The 18,205-nt window shown below is 48.5% G+C and overlaps 1 protein-coding gene across 1 annotated transcript; it reads left to right on the forward strand.

The window, feature by feature from the left end:
- The first annotated feature begins 2,178 nt into the window (after window positions 1–2,178).
- Window positions 2,179–7,955, forward strand: STMN1 (stathmin 1). The gene is made up of 5 exons (XM_047085225.1): window positions 2,179–2,197; window positions 3,889–3,961; window positions 4,451–4,623; window positions 6,711–6,902; window positions 7,439–7,955. The coding sequence occupies exons 2-5, from the start codon at window positions 3,949–3,951 to the stop codon at window positions 7,508–7,510; spliced, it is 450 nt and encodes a 149-aa protein (XP_046941181.1). The 5' UTR covers window positions 2,179–2,197; window positions 3,889–3,948; the 3' UTR covers window positions 7,511–7,955.
- Window positions 7,956–18,205: the final 10,250 nt, after the last annotated feature.

An 18,205-nucleotide genomic window follows, 5' to 3' on the forward strand; every position in this document is an offset into this window, starting at 1 on the left:
AGGGATCATCTCACCACACAAACACCTTTTTATTCACAGGATCATTAAAAGGACAACCGTACCCCCGCCCCCTCAGTCCTCAAGCTGTAGTGAGGAGCTCAGGAAATCCTTGCCACAGAGATGGTGGCAGGGCTAGGCATCTAACAACAAACCCACAAGCTGAGTAGCATCGTTACAAAAGATTAAAAAATCTACATGAGTTCTAACATCTTCGTTCCTAGCTGTGGTTTCCATGGAAATAGACATCTGCTCTAGGGAGAAAGCAAAGGTGGGGGGAAGCAGTATAAGTGCTTTAAAATAATCTGTGTTTTGAAAGATTTTTTTTTCCTGTCACAACATTAATAGTCAGAAGCGTAAGATTTTTGCATGGCAGTTTCTTATATTAAAAGAAAAAATGCATCAAATGGGTGGGACCTTCCTCTGCAAACCTCCAGTTCAAGTACAAAGACATCATGAAAGGCTGGTTCCGGGGGATAATAGACCTCTTGGCCTTGGGTTCTGTGCTTATTTGTGTTGCCTGCCAATCTGTCACTTTTCAGTGAGGTCTTATCCCCACCCCTCTCCAGCCTTTCTAATGATTTTTGAGATTTCACTCAGAAAACTGACAGATGGAAACACCTGGCCGTTTTGTGGCTAAGTTTGGTCTGAGAGGGAGAAGCCTTTCAGGGTTTAGAATCTGAATTATTCCTGTTCCTGCTCACATGCTAAGGGAAAACCACTTAGATTGGGGGCGGGGGAGAGGCTGACCCCACACAAGGGCGATTGTTGGAGAAAATGCCACAACAAGCATATTTCAGCCAACAGCGAATTGCTAATTGTTTGCTTTGTGTGGGGTGTCTGCTGCCTGTATGATCTAGTTTTCCTTGTCTCAGGCACCTATTGTATTTATCTCTAGTACATCCCTAGAGACTAGCTGGACATGGAGAGTCTTTCAAAATTAGGGCTGTTGTTTCAGCAGTTAGTCATTTTCGTTTCTTGGTATGGGAAAACTGAACCCGTGGGTTCATGAAATGAAGGTGTCCTTCTGCCCAATGAGGATCGCAAAACAGACACGTTGGTGTTATGACCACCACCCGAATCCCAAAGACACAGCCTTGGTCTGGGGAATGGGAGGAGGGATCTGGAAACCATGTTCATTTTATTTTCCTTCTGGCCTTTTTGTGGGAGGAGGGAGGCCAGTCATTCTAAGATAGCTCCGGTCAATTTCCTTTGTAGCTCTGCTGTACTTCTCATCTAACCAGGCCAGGAGGAACCGTGACCTTGTGGCTCCCCCTTTTGTTTTGATTCTTTAAAAGGGCCCAGCACTGCACTGGGGAGCACGTGCTCCAAGAACAAAAGCAACACTTAACTGCAGTCTGTGTAGTCTAGAACTGCTTTTGCTCTTCCTTCCCTATCATCAGGCAAAAGGCTAGGCTGAACAGATGGAGTCTGCATTTAAGCAAAGGAGATCAAATTCCAGAGCCTCACGCCTTTCCCCCACTGTTCTCTGGTCACCAGCTCCAGGACCCGAGCATGGTAAGGAGAAGGCACACAGTGAGGAAGGGCCACGCCCAGGACCTGTTAACTGAGTGGGTAAGGGATTATGATGATGTCACAATGCAGGTTACATGCGGGTTTCGAGGCAGGGCGCTGGGTTGCAGAGGGCCTTACAAGGGCAGAGAGTGGCATTGTCCTGTAACAAGGGCTTGGGCGTCTTAGGTGGCAGCAGGGGGTGTAGCACCGGAGAAGCCCATCGCTGTCCGAGCGTTGCCCTTGGGGCGATGCGGGGCACGTGGCTCAACAGAGGCGGAGTCCAGTCGGCCACCCTCTGAGAGGTACAGAGGGACCCCGCCCCGCCCGGCCCCGCCCTTTTCCTAGAGATTGGAGGGCTGGTTCAGACCCAGGCTAGGGGCCATCGTATAACCCTCTTCCAAGGCCAGACAACCGCCCCGTCCCCCTGCACACACCGGGGAGACCCCCAAACGCGGCCAACCCTTCGCATTGTCCGCCTACCCGGCCAGCCTGAACTACACTTCCCGAGGTGCTTGGGGGTCCCGAGGGGCGGGGCCACTGGGCTGGGGGGGAGGGGTCGGCACGTGCCGCGGCTCTCAGCCAATAGGAAGCCCGGTCGGGAGGTCACGTGCCGCTGTTTGGCGCTTTTGTGCGCGCCCGGGTCTGTTGGTGCTCAGAGTGTGGCCAGGCGGCTCGGACCGAGCAGGTGGGTGCGGGGCTCTTGGAGGAGGCGGCGGGAGGCTAGGGGCCAGCGAGAGGGACGCGGCCGGCGGGAGGGGCCGGGCCATGGCAGCGGCCCCCTGCTGGAGGGCGGCGGGCGTGGTCGCGGGCCCCAAGAGGGGCTGGCGGGCGGGGGTCGCTCCGCTTTGTGTGTGGCTCGGGCGGAGTCTCGGCTTTGTCCCCGCTCCCTGGGGGCGCGGCTATCGTGGGGAGGGGGCGCGGCCAGCTGGGCAAGTCTTTGGTGTTAGCCCGGGGTGCAGTCGTGGAGACAATAGGGGGCGTGGGCCTTCGTTTGCCTCCTTCCTTCCCTCTGCAGTCGCGGCCCCCCTGGGGTCCCCATTGTTTGAAGGGGCGGGGCGGCTCTAGGGAGCAGCGGTTTTAGGGCCAGACTGCCGGCGACTAGGGCCTCATCCCCTCCCCGCTGTCTCCCTCGCCCAGTGACTAGGGCCGAGCCGGAGAGGCTGACACCCCACGAGAGCAATCCTGTTCTCGCGGCGAGGGGCACAGACAACTAGGCTGGAGGCAGGTTGGGAGGGAGTGAAGGGAGGAGGTGGCGGGCCGATGGCGGGGCTATCCCACGGCCAGTTCCCCGGGCCTGCCCCACCCGCCGAGCTGCTGCAGGGGTGGGGGGTGGCCTCGAGATGTTTTTGGCGGGAGTTGGGGGGGGGGGGTTCGTCAGCGCGGGGCTAGCCCGGGAAGGGCGGAGTTACCCAGATAGGACCGTTAGCCCCGCCCATCCCTCCCCTTCCCACGCGCGCGGGCTCCGGGGTGTTGTGAGTTCGGGGAGATTCGAAAAGGCGCGGGGAGGAAGGGGGCGGGGCCAGGGGCCGGAGCGCAGGGCGTGATCTGATTGGCCGGGGGCGGCCACCCGCTTTTCCTCGCTTTGACCGGGGCCACGCCCATCCTGGGTCCGGTGCTGCGTCTCCTGCTCTGCCGGGGTTAGACCGTTTCGTTGCCTCGGATTTTAATTTCCAGCTGTTGGAATCTGTAATCTTATGTCTTCTTACCAGGCTGGGGTCTACAAGGATAATGACCTTAAAAAAATCAAGGGGGGGGGGGATGTAGAATTTTTCATGATATAAGGCAGCAAATACTACAACCTAAAGCCTAGAGGTTCATAAAACTGATTAATTTTGCCCGCTGTTGGATAAAGAGCTTAGGCCCCAAGAACAATAGGAGTTCAACATTATTGGTTAATATTAGCTTGGGCGTTTTGTTTTCCACCATGGCAGACACAGACAAAGCAGGGGTGGGTATTTCATTTGCACAATGAGTTGTAGGCAGTATTAAGATGGCTCCGGTCTCACTGTTGAGTTGAATCTGGAATATCTTCTCGCTGATTGCGGAGGGGCGTGGGGGGGGTATTTTAGAGTTTATAGGAGAAAAATATATATTGTGACTTAACCTTGTCTAAATTTTAAAATCGCGGAGATGTTTTTTGAACAGGCAAGCTCAGTTGACTTGATTTTCTGAAACCAATGTTCTATTTAGTTCAAATTTACCAATGTTTTAGTATTTTCTAGATTTTTATGATTTTCTAGTTAATGATGTCTTATTTAATTCCACAGTAGTGATTTTTCTGACACTGATTTATGTGGATGTTATTTGAGGTCCCTTTGGATCAATGACCTAGAAATGCAAAGAAATTGATTGCATGCTTTTAAAAATCGTTTTCAGGGTTTTCCTTGCCAGTGGATTGTGTAGAATACACTGCCAGTCTCTTGTCTTCTGTTCACCATGGCTTCTTCTGGTAGGTAATCTATTTGGAAAAGCTGAATACTGAAGGGTTCAGGGTTTTATAATAGGAGATGGATTCAGGCCTCAAGCCATTAATTTGGCAGTTGTGTTTTGGTCTTATAAATAAAAACCCATTTTATAAATCGGAGAATAAAGAAGAAAAAATATCACTTGAATATACTGAGAGCTTGTAATTGTTTCACCATTTGATGATTTGGCTTGGTCTAGAGCGAAATTGTGGAGTTTTGCACAAGTCTTTCTTTTATTTATGAAAGTGATTGTCAAGCACTGATATCTCAGAATGGTATTTATTAATCCAAAAATACTGAGCTTTGGTTTTCTGAGAGGTGGTATTTACGTAATTTCTTGCCCGCAAACGGAAGCTTCATCAGCCCTAAATCTTTTCATTAAATTGATTTAGTTTTTAGAAAATTACAGGATAGTTTATTAGAATAGGAAAACCCCATTTTTCTGAATACGTTATAAATATGATCAAATCCAGATATCCAGGTGAAAGAACTGGAGAAGCGTGCCTCAGGCCAGGCTTTTGAGCTGATTCTGAGCCCTCGATCAAAAGAATCCGTCCCAGAATTCCCCCTTTCCCCTCCAAAGAAGAAGGATCTTTCCCTGGAGGAAATTCAGAAGAAATTAGAAGCGGCAGAAGAAAGACGCAAGGTAAACATCACAATTCACAGAGAACAGGGTATTTATTTATGTAATGTGGCAAATCAGTTTTATTTCCATAACAGGAGAAAAACAATTGTAGCTAGATGTGATTATTACACATCTGTGTAATTACACACTGTGTAAATTACATATGCCAGGAAGAAGAAAAGGCCAGGCATCACTTACTGAACTCCTATTATGTACCAAGTCCTTTACTTCTATTTTTCTTTAATACAGTGACCCTAAAGGGTAGATGTCTGAGATACTGAAAGGAGAAAATGGTCTTGGGAATGTTGTCATTTTCCCATGTCCTGTAGCTAGTGAGTATCGTAGCCAGAATTCAAGCCTCTGTTTGTCTGAAACCAAAGTTCCTGCCTCTCTCATGCTTTCTCTTTGAAAAATAGATTTGTTGGTGCATGATTTCTTTTTCTTTCCCTTTTTTGGGGGAGGGAATTAGTTCGGTGTGGTTTGTGTGTGTTGTGTCTGTGGGTTTTTTTGTTTTGTTTTGCTTTTTGAGAGCTGTACAATAAAAACATTTTAGATTGCTGGTAATGTGATTGTGTTGCTCCACTGGCATGATGATATTAGGGCAGTTTTTCTCTTACCTAAGCAATTCTGTAAAGTATCCATTTTCAAAAACAAATCCGAAGAATCAACAAGTATGGAAATGCTTGTTATAGAAAAATTGAGAATCACAAAAGTTTATGCATAGAAAATTAAAAATATTCATTATCCTACTTCCCAGAAATAACCATTGTTAACGTTTTGGTGCGTTTCCTTCCATCCAATATTATTCTTTTCGTGAAGAACTTGATATGTAAATTCCCATTTCATTCCCTTCCAACAACCCTGATTGAGGCGAGTGGGTTTAATTTTAAAATTAGGGAGGGGCACCTGGCTGGCTCAGTCAGTACAGCATGTGGCTCTTGATCTTGGGGTGGTGAATTCAAGCCCCGTGTTGGGTGTAGAGTTTATTTAATGAAAAAAAAATTTTTTTTAATAAAATTAGGGAAAGTAGACACAAGAAGGTGAAGCGGTAACCTGCCCCTGACCAACACAGTTAATGCAATTTGAAGTCTAACACATCTAACCACATACACACATACACAGGCCCCTGTTTAAGCTGCTGTAACATGCACCATGGACATTTCAGTGCTACATGTCATGTATATGTGCACTGACCCACGGTCAACCCTGCGCGTGATTCATTTCTCCAGGAAGAGTGGCAGTGTGTGCAAGGCTGGGTCCTCTCTACCTGTTTCTCTGTGCAGATAGAGTTCCTATGGAGGTTCATGGAGTTTTTGAGTTTGTGGAGGAGATGCGGCCAGTAGCTGGACAAAAAAAATTAAGGAGTCGACCCCAGCCCTGTCGTCACCAGCCCGTGCTTTTATGCAGTAACTGCCTAAATGTAGTGACACTTCCCCTGACTGGGGTTTTGCAGAAGAGAACCAGTGGCAGGTGCTCTTCGGTTTTTGCGCAAGTCAGTGATACTTCCAAGCACATCAGAATCTATTTGGTAACAAGCCATCCCGAGTCTGTTGAAGGAGGCACACTGTGGTAACAGAGCTCCAGTGGTCTGGAAGTGAATGCAGCTTCTAAAGAGAAGGGCTGATAAGTTTTTCCTCGAAACAGAACTCTCTCTAGTAATCTGGGGTCTTAGTCTTAAATTCCCTATCATTCATAGATTTTCTTTTTATCGATATGGTTGCATTTTTTCATAATCAGCTAATTTTCTTCGGGTGGACTTTCAAGTTCAAGAGCCAGATTCTTTACAGTACAGCTCCTTTGTCGCGTGCACATCACTCAAGTCCTCTTGCTACCATTAAGCAGTGAATCTTACAGGGATTCCCTTAAAGAACAGTAGTGCAAGACTCTGAACCAACCTGGGCAGTTTTCCAAAGTAAATACGAATACCCGAAAAACAGTATGGTTTTCACCGTATTTTGAGATGGATAATTCAGGCCCTTGACTTAGGTGTTGTTTAAGGAGATTTCATTTTCTGTCTCTCTTCAGTCCTCCCGATTAATCGTTTCTTTTGTCATCGTACCTAATGCTAAATAAACGTCCGAGAGTCTAGCCTCTTACACATTTTTCAGTCCCACGAAGCCGAGGTCTTGAAGCAGCTTGCTGAGAAGCGGGAGCATGAGAAAGAAGTGCTTCAGAAAGCGATCGAGGAGAACAACAACTTCAGTAAAATGGCGGAAGAAAAGCTGACCCACAAAATGGAAGCCAACAAAGAGAACCGAGAGGCACAGATGGCTGCCAAACTGGAGCGCTTGCGGGAGAAGGTTGGTGTCCCAGCCTGGCTTGGAGAGGGTCAAGAGCTTGAAGTCTGCCCCAATGAGGTGGCCTGAACTAGTGGCCTTGATCTAGGTGGTTGGTGTCTTTGTCACCAGTTTCAGGCCCTGACACATTAAATGACAGGTATCTTATTTTAGAATAAGGTGGAGCAGAGCTCCTGGCTGGCTCAGTCAGTGGAGCGTGCGATTTTTCTTGCTCTCGGGGTCGGGGTTCAGGCTCCACGTTGAATGGAGAGATGACTTAAAATATAAAATCTTTAAAAAATATATTAAAATGAAATAAGACAGACTATGCAGTAATTTCCAGAATAGGTGTACATTCTGTGGAAGAGTCGTAGGAGGCTCAGTCAGTAGGTTCCCCGAGTGACCCAAGGAAGCTGGAAGATCATGTTTAGAATTCTAAGTATGCGATGTGATTCCCACTGATATATAATACACGCCCTGATGCTGCCGTTGGGACTCTTGGGGTGAGCGCCTTGGCAGGCTTTCGAATTAGACTGATGACGAATGCCGTTTCTTCACAGGACAAGCACATTGAAGAAGTACGGAAGAACAAAGAGTCCAAAGACCCTGCTGATGAAACTGAAGCCGACTAATTTGTTCTGAGAACTGACTTTCTCCCCTTCCCCTTCCCAAATATCCAAAGACTGTACTGGCCAGTGTCATTTTATTTTTTGCCCTCCTGACAAATATTCTAGAAGCTGATGTAGGACTGTATAGGTAGACCCAGACTGTATGATGTTGTTTTAGGGGCTAAAGGGGAGAAACTGAAAGTGTTTTACTCTTTTTCTAAAGTGTTGAAGTCTTTCTAATGTAGCTATTTTTCTTGTTGCATCTTTTCTACTTCAGCACACCTGGTGTGCTGGGTTAATGGCTAGTACTGTATTGGCTCTGTGAAAACCTGTTTGTGAAAAGAGTATGTAGTGGCTTCTTTCAAACTGTTAGATGCTGAATATCTGTTCACTTTTAAATCCCAATTCTGTCCCGATCTTACCAGATGCTACTGTACTTGAATGGTTAATAAAACTGCACAGTGCTGTTGGTGGCAGTGACTTCTTTCTCTACAGGTAATAAACTGTGACGTGTTAGAGGCCCTCCCGGTTGCTGTTTGTTCCAGACGGGGCCTCTGGCCTCCAGAAACACCCAGTGCACACATCGCCGAAAGTTCTCTGCCCCGGAGTGGTCCTGCTTTGTCTTCTTCCACAATCCTCACTGTGTTTTGATGCCCCGCCCAGATCAGCTGTCCCGATGGTCTTTCAGATGTTTATTCACAAACAAGCTTATTTTTGTTCCCATGTCCCTGTTAAAAAGGCAGATTAAGGCATGGGCTTCGTGGGCTTTCTAGAGAAGGCTTCAGAGGAAATCTGGAGATCCTAGTTAGAGGTATTTGACAGTGTATTTGCTTTATGTTACCAGTGGGGTGGGGATGTGCCCTCCAGTGCTTTACTGCCGAAGAAGCCATGACTCCGAAGTGGGAATATTCGTCTAATCCTCTGCGCCCATGTAGCAACCTTCTGGGAAGAGGTTAAAGGGAGCCTTATTTTCTAGAGTAGCGTCTGATCTGAGTGGTTAAGGTTCGCAATCTACTTCATCTTGTATCCAGAGGTTATGATATTCACCATTGTCAGAGCTTTGCTTCTCAACTCAGGGAAAGCCTTTGGCAGCTTTCCTTGGTGCTATTTGGGAAATGGCCTTAATTGCCTAGGATTATTTGCTTCGACATCTGTATAAAAGCCCTTGGAAGCCACGCATCTGTAGTGAGAGGTGAGACGGTGCTGGTGGCCAGACTGCAGGAGGGTCTGCTGGTTGCCTCGCACGTGCTTCCTCGGCTCTGGCTTTATCAACCGGAGGCCAGTGAGTGAGCCAAGTTTATACTCAAATTGGGAAGGATTATGAGCGTTTGTGATGCCTTGAATTGGCCTCCAGATTTACTTAGACCAAGATGATCAGTTGTAGTTCTGGGGGAAAAAGCTGAATTTAAAGGGTTATGGCCACGTGGGGCAACACAGGAACAAGATCAAGTGGAGTTGAGTAGAACGATAGTTCAGACGATAGGACAAAGTGAGGCTTGTGCAGGGACTCAGCGTTGTTCAGCCTCAGCCTCTGGCACGGAGCAGTTAGAGGTTGGCACGGGTGACCTGGTGCCTGGAGGGATCTTTTAGATGCCGGTTTTGCGTAACTAGGACATAAAGACCGTGTGAAGATAGAAATTTGTGTTGACACTCGGCGTCCTACAGATGGCAGTGAACTTCGTGTTCATATAAGACCGGTAGGGAAGGGAGCAGAGCTTAGGAAATAGCCTGAAAAGAGTCCAGATGGGCTGAGGGAGGATACCCCACCCAGTTAGTTCCCACCAACCCCGTGGTGGCTCTGAATACCACAGTGGTCCTGAGTTCCCACCTCGTGACAGTGATGCGTCACAAGGAACTGAAGGCCTGATGCTTCTTACCATGACCTCAAAAAATCCTGGCTTTCTGGTTCACCTCTGACCTTCGGAGAGGCACTTAGCCCTGGGCCTCAGTTTTCTCCTAAAATAAATATAAAATAAAAATAAATTTAAAAAATAAAAATCAAATTAAAATGAGAAGCCTGAGCTAGGCTAGTGAAATCTTTTTTCATTCAAATTCTAGGTCTACAACTTGGAGGGAAGGAGCAGTGGGTGCCTGTGAGTGGGGAGTGCCTGAGCACTTCCCCAGCCTGGGCGTCCTCTATCCTGTCTTCCAGTGCCCATCCCCCAGGGGGGCCGCCTCCCCTGACAGCACTCCAGGCCAGGCGGTGTGACCTCAGCCTGGGGGCTGTCATCAAGGAGCACACTCCATTCCTTTTAGCTTGAGTGGAAACTGAAGCTTGTCTCTTCCTCCTGGGACCTTTGTGCTTAGACATGGGATGGGCAGGCCTTGGTGGAAAAGAGATATTTGAGGGGCGCCTGGGTGGCTCAGTCGGTTAAGCGTCTGACCGCGGCTCAGGTCATGATCTCGCCGTTTGTGAGTTTAAGCCCCGTGTTGGGCTCTGTGCTGACAGCTCAGGGCCTGGAACCTGCTTTGGATTCTGTGTCTCCCTCTCTCTCTGCTCCTCCCCTGCTCACGCTCTGTCTCTCTCTGTCTCTTGATAATAAATAAATGTTAAAGGAAAAAAAAAATGGAGCTTTCCCCAGGGGCGCCTGCGTGGCTCAGTTGGTTAAGCAGCCGACTTTGGTTCAGGTCATGATCTCCTGGTTCATGAATTAAAGCCCTGTATCAGGCTGTGTGCTGACAGTGCAGAGCCTGCCTGCTTCAGATCCTCTGCCCCTTTGTCTCTGCACCTCCCCCACGTGCTCCTGCTCTCTTGCTTTCTCTCTCTCTTTCAAAATAAACTTGAAGGAAGGAAGGAGGAAGGAAGAAAGGAAGGAAGGAAGGAAGAAAGAAGGAAGGAAGGAAAGAAAGGAAGGAAGGAAGGAAGGAAGGAAGGAAGGAAGGAAGGAAGGAAGGAAAAGAAAGAGAAAGAAGGAAAGAGAGAGAGAGAGAGAGAGAAAGAAAGAAAAAGAAAGAAAGAAAGAAGAAAGAAAAAAAGAAGGAGCTTTCCCTTTGGGCGGAAGGTTGGATTAGGTGCCCAGGAAGTTCGAACCATGTTTTGACCACTGAGGTTTCTCCCCACTGAGCCGAAGTTCAAGGCCCCAGAAACACTGCTGACACTTCAGTCCCTTGCCATTTGCCTCCTGCCTCTTGGGCCGGGTCATTCAGAAGGTCCAAAGGGCCCTGTGACTGAGACCTCTGCCCGCCGAAGCTGGTATTCTGCACTGAAGGGGCATGGGGAAGATTTTCTGCCTTGGTTTATACATGCCCCCAGATTTTTGAAGCTTAGTTAAGGGTTTGAGGAGCTTAAAATGCAGCAGCCTCAGTGGAGGGGGCTCTCGCCCATAGCTGGAAAGGCCCAGTCTTCTCCCGGTGTGGTCAAGAGCAGTACCTTCCCTGTCCTTGGGCACCAGATCCTAGTGTGAAGTGGACAGAGAGGGTAAGAAACAGAGGCAGAATAGCCGGATGCCCATGGCCACCACCTCAGCAGAATGGCGGTTACCAGGGGACTGAGCCTCTGTACGTACAGGAGGCCTCCCACTGCCCTTGCTGGCAGGAAGCCCCAACATCACTGGGGGGGGGGGGATTCCCTGCCACACCTAGGCCCCCCTCTTGTGTGCAGCAGCTTATTATTTGCCTGATCTCAATGAGTCCCCAGAACAACCCTATGACATTATCTTACCCACTTTACAGACAAGAAATGAGGCAACTGAGACTCAGATCAGGTGATTTGCCAAAGTGACATACCTAAGGGTGTGGGGTCAGGAATCAAACCCTAACTTTTAACCCCCAGCTCTACTGCAGCACCTTACATATCACAAATGAATTATTAGGCAATTATTTGTTTCGAGTATGTCTCCCCAGCTAGAATGAAGGGTCGCAGAGAGCAGGAACTGTGCCTGTCACATTCACTGCTGGATCTCTGGCTCTGAGACTGGCATACAGTAGGAGGTTAATAAATCTGTGCTGAATTAAATCATGATGAGTGGACCAGTGACTCTTATGGTCCACCTCGGGGCACTTGCTTTGTCCTCTTCTTGTGTGGACCCCATGGGAAGTCATTCCGATTTTCTAGAAGCACAAGATGGCTCTGCCCTGGTTTGCAGATCGGCCTCGGAGGTGCCCTACACTTAATGGCATCCTTTCAGATCCAAAGGCACAAACCCGTGGCCTGCAGTCAGAATCATCGGTCTGCAGGCAGGTTGTGTTCAGCATGTGCTGCTTAAATTTTTGAATGAGTTGACAATTAATTCCACTAGAAAATTTGATTTCAGGCTTATCTTGAAAAACCTGGAAGATCTGGCAACCCTGGGCTCACAGTCCCGCCCGGACACAGTCGGCAGGCTCTGGGCAGCTGCTGCCACCTTGAGGTGGAATGTGCGCACTACAGCAATCGGTCCTCTGGCCCGCCCACTTCTGTCCTTGACCGGACCCAGGGCCCCGCTGTAGGCCTGCCTTTGCTGTCCCTGACACAGATGACAGCAACTCCAGCAGTCAGTCAGACTTTTTTTTTTGTAGGTCAAAGGTCCAATTGGTACAAAAGGAAATACAATAAAAAGTGACTCCCCTCCCTCTGATGTCCCCTAGCTCTGTCCCCTGAGGCCACAGGTCCCTAACTGTCCCACAGACATGCTGCACTTCCCTTAGCACAGTCTCCAAATGCTTGCTGGCACCTCTTAGGGGCCAGACACCAGCTGGGCAGCAGAGTCACATGACAAATTTTCAAAATAGACTCTGGGACCCTCATCAGACCTTTGGAGGTAGAATTTCTAAAATTGGAGTCTAGGTGTCTAGATTTTTTTTTAATTTTTTTTTTTTTAATGTTTATTTTTGAGAGACAGACAGACAGAGCACGAGCTGGGGAGGGCAGAGAGAGAGGGAGACACAGAATCCGGAGCAGGCTCCAGGCTCGGAGCTGTCAACACAGAGCCCGACGTGGGGCTCGAACTCACGAACCGTGAGATCATGACCTGAGTCAAAGTCGGATGCTTAACCGACTGAGCCATCCAGGCGCCCCTAGATTTTTTTTTTTTTTAGAACCCACAATGTTTTCTGTTCCTCAGCAAGACAGAGACCACCGTACTCAAGGTGTACCGTCCCTAAAACAGTTTCCACTCTCCAGTCCCCCAAAGTCTGGCAGAGATGGGCCCAGAGCTACAGCCATCGAGGCCACTGCTCAGTTGTGCAGACTGTACCCTGCCTGGGGGCACTCAGCCAGGGCCTGAAATCTGGCCAGACCTTCACACCAGGCCACGTTACACCACCGCCCTCCCAACCCACAGAGGAGCGGCACCTCTTTTGAATTTACCATGTCAACCATTCAATGCAAATCCAGGGAGACGTGCGCTATGCAGATGGGGGCTCCTCAGTGCAGCTGTAGGCCCAGGATGACTTCCTGTAAGAGGTGAGGCTTGGGCCACGTTTGGTCTAGGGGTTAAAAGGAAAGAAGGCACTCTTCTACTCTGTACTTCCCTCACCCCGTTCCCCACCCCAACCCACAGCTGCCTGTGTGTATCAGGGGCCACTGATAGGGAGATCTTAATAACAGTGTACAACGAGAAGGCCCTGGGAGACTGACTAAGGTATAAGGAGGGCTCCAGCCATAAGTCAGACCAGCATGCTTGGCCTAAGGCTGCTTGAGGTTAGGTGGCTTGGTTTCCAGAAGTGCTTGCTTGAGGAAGCAGGGATGTGGGAGGCTTGTTCCTTCCGGCCACAGTCCACCCTTCTCTACGGCCTCAATCAGCGCTATCAAAGAGTGGCCCTCGGACCACTGCCAGGCTACTGGGCTGCAATGAGATAATACAGACATTGAAAGTAAGCATTTCGAAACTTTTATGACAATTTTACAACGTCAGTCGAAGACTATTAAAGTTGAGGCTGGTATTTTGCATCTTTTTTTACTGTATCTAAAAAAATTGTAAAATCTACATAACATAAAATGTGCCATTGTTACCATTTTTAAGTGTACAATTCAGGGGCATTAACACATTCACAATGTTATGTAACCATTGCCACTGTCTAGTATATTTCTTTGCTTTTACAAAAGTGTGAGCTTTCTGCAGATAATTTTTTTTTCTTTTTTAATTTCGTTTGAGAAACACTGACCTGTGGGTTTCCCAAAGCCTTGAAGGTTTGGGCACCTGATTGCACAACTTGATACAATGTTTGGCTTCATTTTCCCAACCTGTCGGGTTGAGATTTCCCACCCCCCGCCGGGAAGTGGCGGGGGCTGAGGTCCAGGCTCCCTGGTCAAGGGGAGTGGAGCCATGGGCACCACCCTGGAAGGGAGGAGAAAGAAGCTTCCGTGCTGCCTGGGGCTGGGGCAGGACCTGGGCTGTCCTCGGGACAGGGCAGCTTCTGAGCGCCTGTGGCAGGAAAGGCGGATGAGAGGCTGCAAGGCTTTCTGGGAAGGCAGGATTTCCTCCTGACTCAGCTGGGGGAGGTGCATTTGCTGAGAATCCCAATAAAGTCAGCTCCAGCTGGAAAAGCCCTCCGCGACCTCTGTGTCTGCCCTCCTTGTTCGGAGAAAGAGCGTGAGGCCAGAAAGAAAAGACTTGCCCCAGTTGACGATCAGTCAGCGGTGGTCCCAAATGCAAACCTTTCCATTTCCAGGTAGAAGCAGGGCAGGGGTTCCCGGAGTCACACGGAATGGGGTTGAAGTTCCAGCTCTATTGGCTCCCCAGGGACTTTGGGCATCCCACACTCATCAGTGAAATAGGGATAATCCGTCACAGGCTGGATGAGTATTGAGCCTGGGGACAAGTTTAACGAAGCACAGAGCCTGGTGCTTGGGTGATGAGCTGTCTGAGTCCCCTGCCTCTCCCTGTCCCTCCAAGCCCACTCTGCAAACTGTAGGGCCTTCTCTGTCTTCCATGTCCCCTCACTGCAGCTGGGCGGACAGAGGAAGGCAGACCCTCTCCAGACTGCGAACAGGGAGCTCCTAATCTGCAACTGGCCTTCTCTGAGTTCTTGACTCTTCTGCCAACTCTTTGGACATCTTGGAGAAATGTTTGTCCTTTCTGGAACTCAGAACCTTTGTAAAATGAGGGAGTTGAACCAGAAGAACTCAAAAGCCCATTTTGGGGAGAGAGTACTAAAGTTTGGGATGCTTTACAATCTCTGTGTCTTTTCAGGTACAAACCCCCAGCACGTTAGACCCTGTCAGACTGGGCTGCCATGGGGTTACCAGCCACCTGCTTTTTTTTTTTTCCTTAAAGTTTATTTTTTTTATTATTTAAAAAAATTTAATGTTTATTTTTGAGAGAGAGACAGACTGCGAGCAGGGGTGGGGCAGAAAGAGAGGGAGACACAGACTCCGAAGCAGCTCCAGGCTCTGAGCTGTCAGCACAGATCCCAACGCTGGGCTCAAACTCACAAACCACGAGATCATGACCTGAGCTGAAGTTGGACGCGCAACCAACTGAGCCACCCAGGCGCCCTGCTTAAAGTTTATTTTTATTTATTTTGAGAGAGAGAGAGAGCAAGCAGGGGAGGGGAAGAGAGGGAGACAGAATCCCAAGCAGGCTCCATGTTATCGGCACAGAGCCCGATGCAGGTCTCGAACCCATAAACCATGAGATCATGGCCTGAGCCAAGATCGAGTCAGATGCTCAACTGACTGAGCCACCCAGGCGCCCCGCTAGCTACCTGTTTTTGTGTTGCCTCCTTCCTGTCTCCCTTTTCTTTCTCTTTTCTGGTGAAGGTTTCCTGAGCACTTAACCATTTTCTGCGCACCGTAGCTTTTAGGCATTTCACATGTTTCATCTTACCGAATCCCTAAAGCGTCCTTGTGAAGTAAATGCTATTCTTATCCTATTTTCCAGACAAGAAACTGAGGTTCAGAAAACTTTCGTCACAGGAGTGCTTGGGTGGCTCAGTTGGTTGGGTGTCCAACCTCAGTTCAGGTCATGATCTGACGGTTCATGGGTTCAGGCCCCGCATCAGGCTCTGTGCTGACAGCTAGGAGCCTGGAGCCTGCTTCAGATTCTGTGTCTCCTTTTTCCTCTTTCAAAAGTAAATAAATAAATACTTAAAAAAAAAAAAAAGAAAGAAGGAAAGAAAAGTTTCATCACTGACCCATAGCTGGTCAGTGGCACAGCCAGCAGGTGGCGCACCCAACACCATTCCCCAGATGGTCAGGTCCCATCCCAGCCTGTATTCTGTGTGGGTTCAACATGGCACGTGCCCACGCTCACTTTCTCCCTCCTGTTTTCCCCAGGCGGACTCTGACTCCCATCTCAGACACGCTCTTGCTGGCAGGATCACTTGGGCAGTCAGGGAGGAGGGTTTGGCTGTTGGTGGGAAGACGATCGCTGGTTGGTTCCAGTTTCTGACTCCTATCTCAAGGTACCGTGTCTTCTAGTCCCGACCTCCTTCCTCTCCTTTCTCTTTAGGTGTCCCTAAGACAGTACCCAAAGCAAGCCTCGCCATTCATTCATTCATTCATTCATTTACTGAACAGATACAAGCATTCCTCCTACATGCCGGTAACAGTGCTAGGCCCTGGGGACACAGTGTTGCACAAGGCAGACAAGGTCCTTGTCCTCATGAGCTTCGATTTTGGTATAAGAGACACAATAAAAAAAAAAAATATATATATATATATATATATATATATATATATATATATATATATGAGTGCTATGGGGGAAATGAAAAGAGTTGATATAAAAGACAGTGACTGTGGCAGGGGTTGAGGGTCACTGCAGATATGGTGGGTGGGGGGCCGTGTGTTCCGGGCAGGTAGAATGGCGTGCAAAGGCCCAAAGGCAGGAACCAGCAGATGTGAGGAAGGAGCATAAGCGAGGCCCATGTGGCTGGATAAGTGAAGAAGAGGGTCCGGTGCAAGGAGGGTGGTCGGGGCCCAGCCATGGAGGCCTGTGGGCCAGAACGAAGGGTGGCAATCCATTTTACAAGTGATGAAAAGCTGCTGGGGCTTTAAGCAGGGAGGGATGGGATTGGATTATGTTTGCAAAGGATCCTTCGGCCACCATGAGAAAAGTGGATTGCGGGGAGCAGGAGTGTGGGGGAGAGAGAGGAGGGTGGCTTGGATGGGGGTGGGGTCAATGGGATGGAGAGACAATGACAGATCCAGGATCTCTGTGGGCCGAGGTTACAGTTTCACTGCCACCGCTGAGAGGGAGCTGGCGTGTGGCAGGGAGGAGAGCTGCGCCACATCTGTAGGGATCTGGAACAGGAGATGCCCTACTATGTCCTCCTCCTTCCCCTCCCTGGAGTAGGACTGTGAGCTTCTGATGGTCAGGCGTCACCCTGGGCAGCAAGAGGTCCACGTCTTCAGAGCATCTCCTCCAGCCCTCCTTCCTGGGCTCGGAGTTGTTTAAAAAAAAAAATTTTTTTTAACCCAGTCCATTGAAAAATCTAATTGGCTGTATTAAACAATTTATGAATCAGCATCCCATCTAGCAGGTAGAGGAGAACGCCAAGAAGCTGTGCAAAGTGGTTTTTAAAAGCAGGGAGGTGCAGAAAAAAAGGAATTTACTAGCAAAGAATGTATTGTCTTAGGCAAGGTCACCCTCCTAAAGGGAATGGTAGGGAACACTAGGGGTTACCTCCTCCCTTTGACCAGGAAATTCCACTTGGGTTGGTTAAGGGTTACATTTCTGGGAGATCGAAGCCGTTGTTCGGTCAGGCATTAAGTCATGGTTTACTGACGTGGGGCCCTAACATAAGTGACACCATTCTGAGCCTTTTTTTTTTTTTAAATAGTTCCTCCCTTTTGGTCAGACTCTCAGCTTAACTGAAAGATGTGATCAAAATTTAAGACATCAGCACCATTCTCAGGAGTACTCTGTGGTTCTTGAATCTTTCATTTCTCTTTTGGTGCAATGATCCCAGACGGTGACTTTTTTTCCAGATCATAATCTGTGATATGGTTATGACTTTGAGTTCACAAAGGAACGTTTGATGACAAGTCCACAATCTGAAGGGCAAAGTTTACCCCCTTTGTCACGTCCTTCCAGGCCAGGGTCAGAATAAAGGAAAGAAAGGAATGGAGAAAAGGTTGCATGTTTAATGTATGAGGTCTCGTGGGGTCGAACCCACAAGCTGTGAGATCATGACCTAAGCCGAAGTCAGACGCTCAACTGACTGAGCCATCCAGGCGCCCCTATATTATTTTATTTTACAATATTTATTTATTTTTGGGAGAGCACAAGTGAGGGAGGGCAGAGAGAGGGGGACAGAGGCCCCAAAGTGGGTTCTGTGCTGACAGGCTGACAGCAGCAGGTCCAATGTGGGGCTCTAACTCACGAACCACAAGATCATAGCTTGAGCCAAAGTCGGACGCTCAACCAACTTAGCCAGGTGCCCCTACAATTACCCTATATTTTTAATAGTAAAACTAACTTGCATTAAACATCGCCTGATTATTTATATGTCTGTTGCAGGAATAATGCTTGGCCATATAAGGTCTCTCTTCTTTTTAAAAAATAATCTCTACATCCAACATGGGGCTCAAATTCATGACCCAGGGATCAAGAATCATATGCTCCGTGGACTGAGCCAGGAGGCGTCTTGTATGTAAGATCCTTTTAAAACTTTTTTTCTTTTTAAATGTTTATTTATTTTCGAGAGAGAGAGCATGAGCAGGGGAGGGGCAGAGAGAGAGGGGGACAGAGGATCTGAAGCAGGCTCTGTGCTGACTGGGAGCCTGATGTGGGGCTCGAATTCACAAAATGTGAGTTCATGGCCTGAGCCAAAGTAGGACACTTGACCGACTGA

The sequence above is a fragment of the Lynx rufus genome, unplaced genomic scaffold (genome assembly GCF_022079265.1).
Source record: "Lynx rufus isolate CCGP_SWC_20201006 ecotype Redwood Valley unplaced genomic scaffold, mLynRuf1.p SCAF_2, whole genome shotgun sequence".
In the NCBI taxonomy this organism is placed as follows: domain Eukaryota; kingdom Metazoa; phylum Chordata; class Mammalia; order Carnivora; family Felidae; genus Lynx; species Lynx rufus.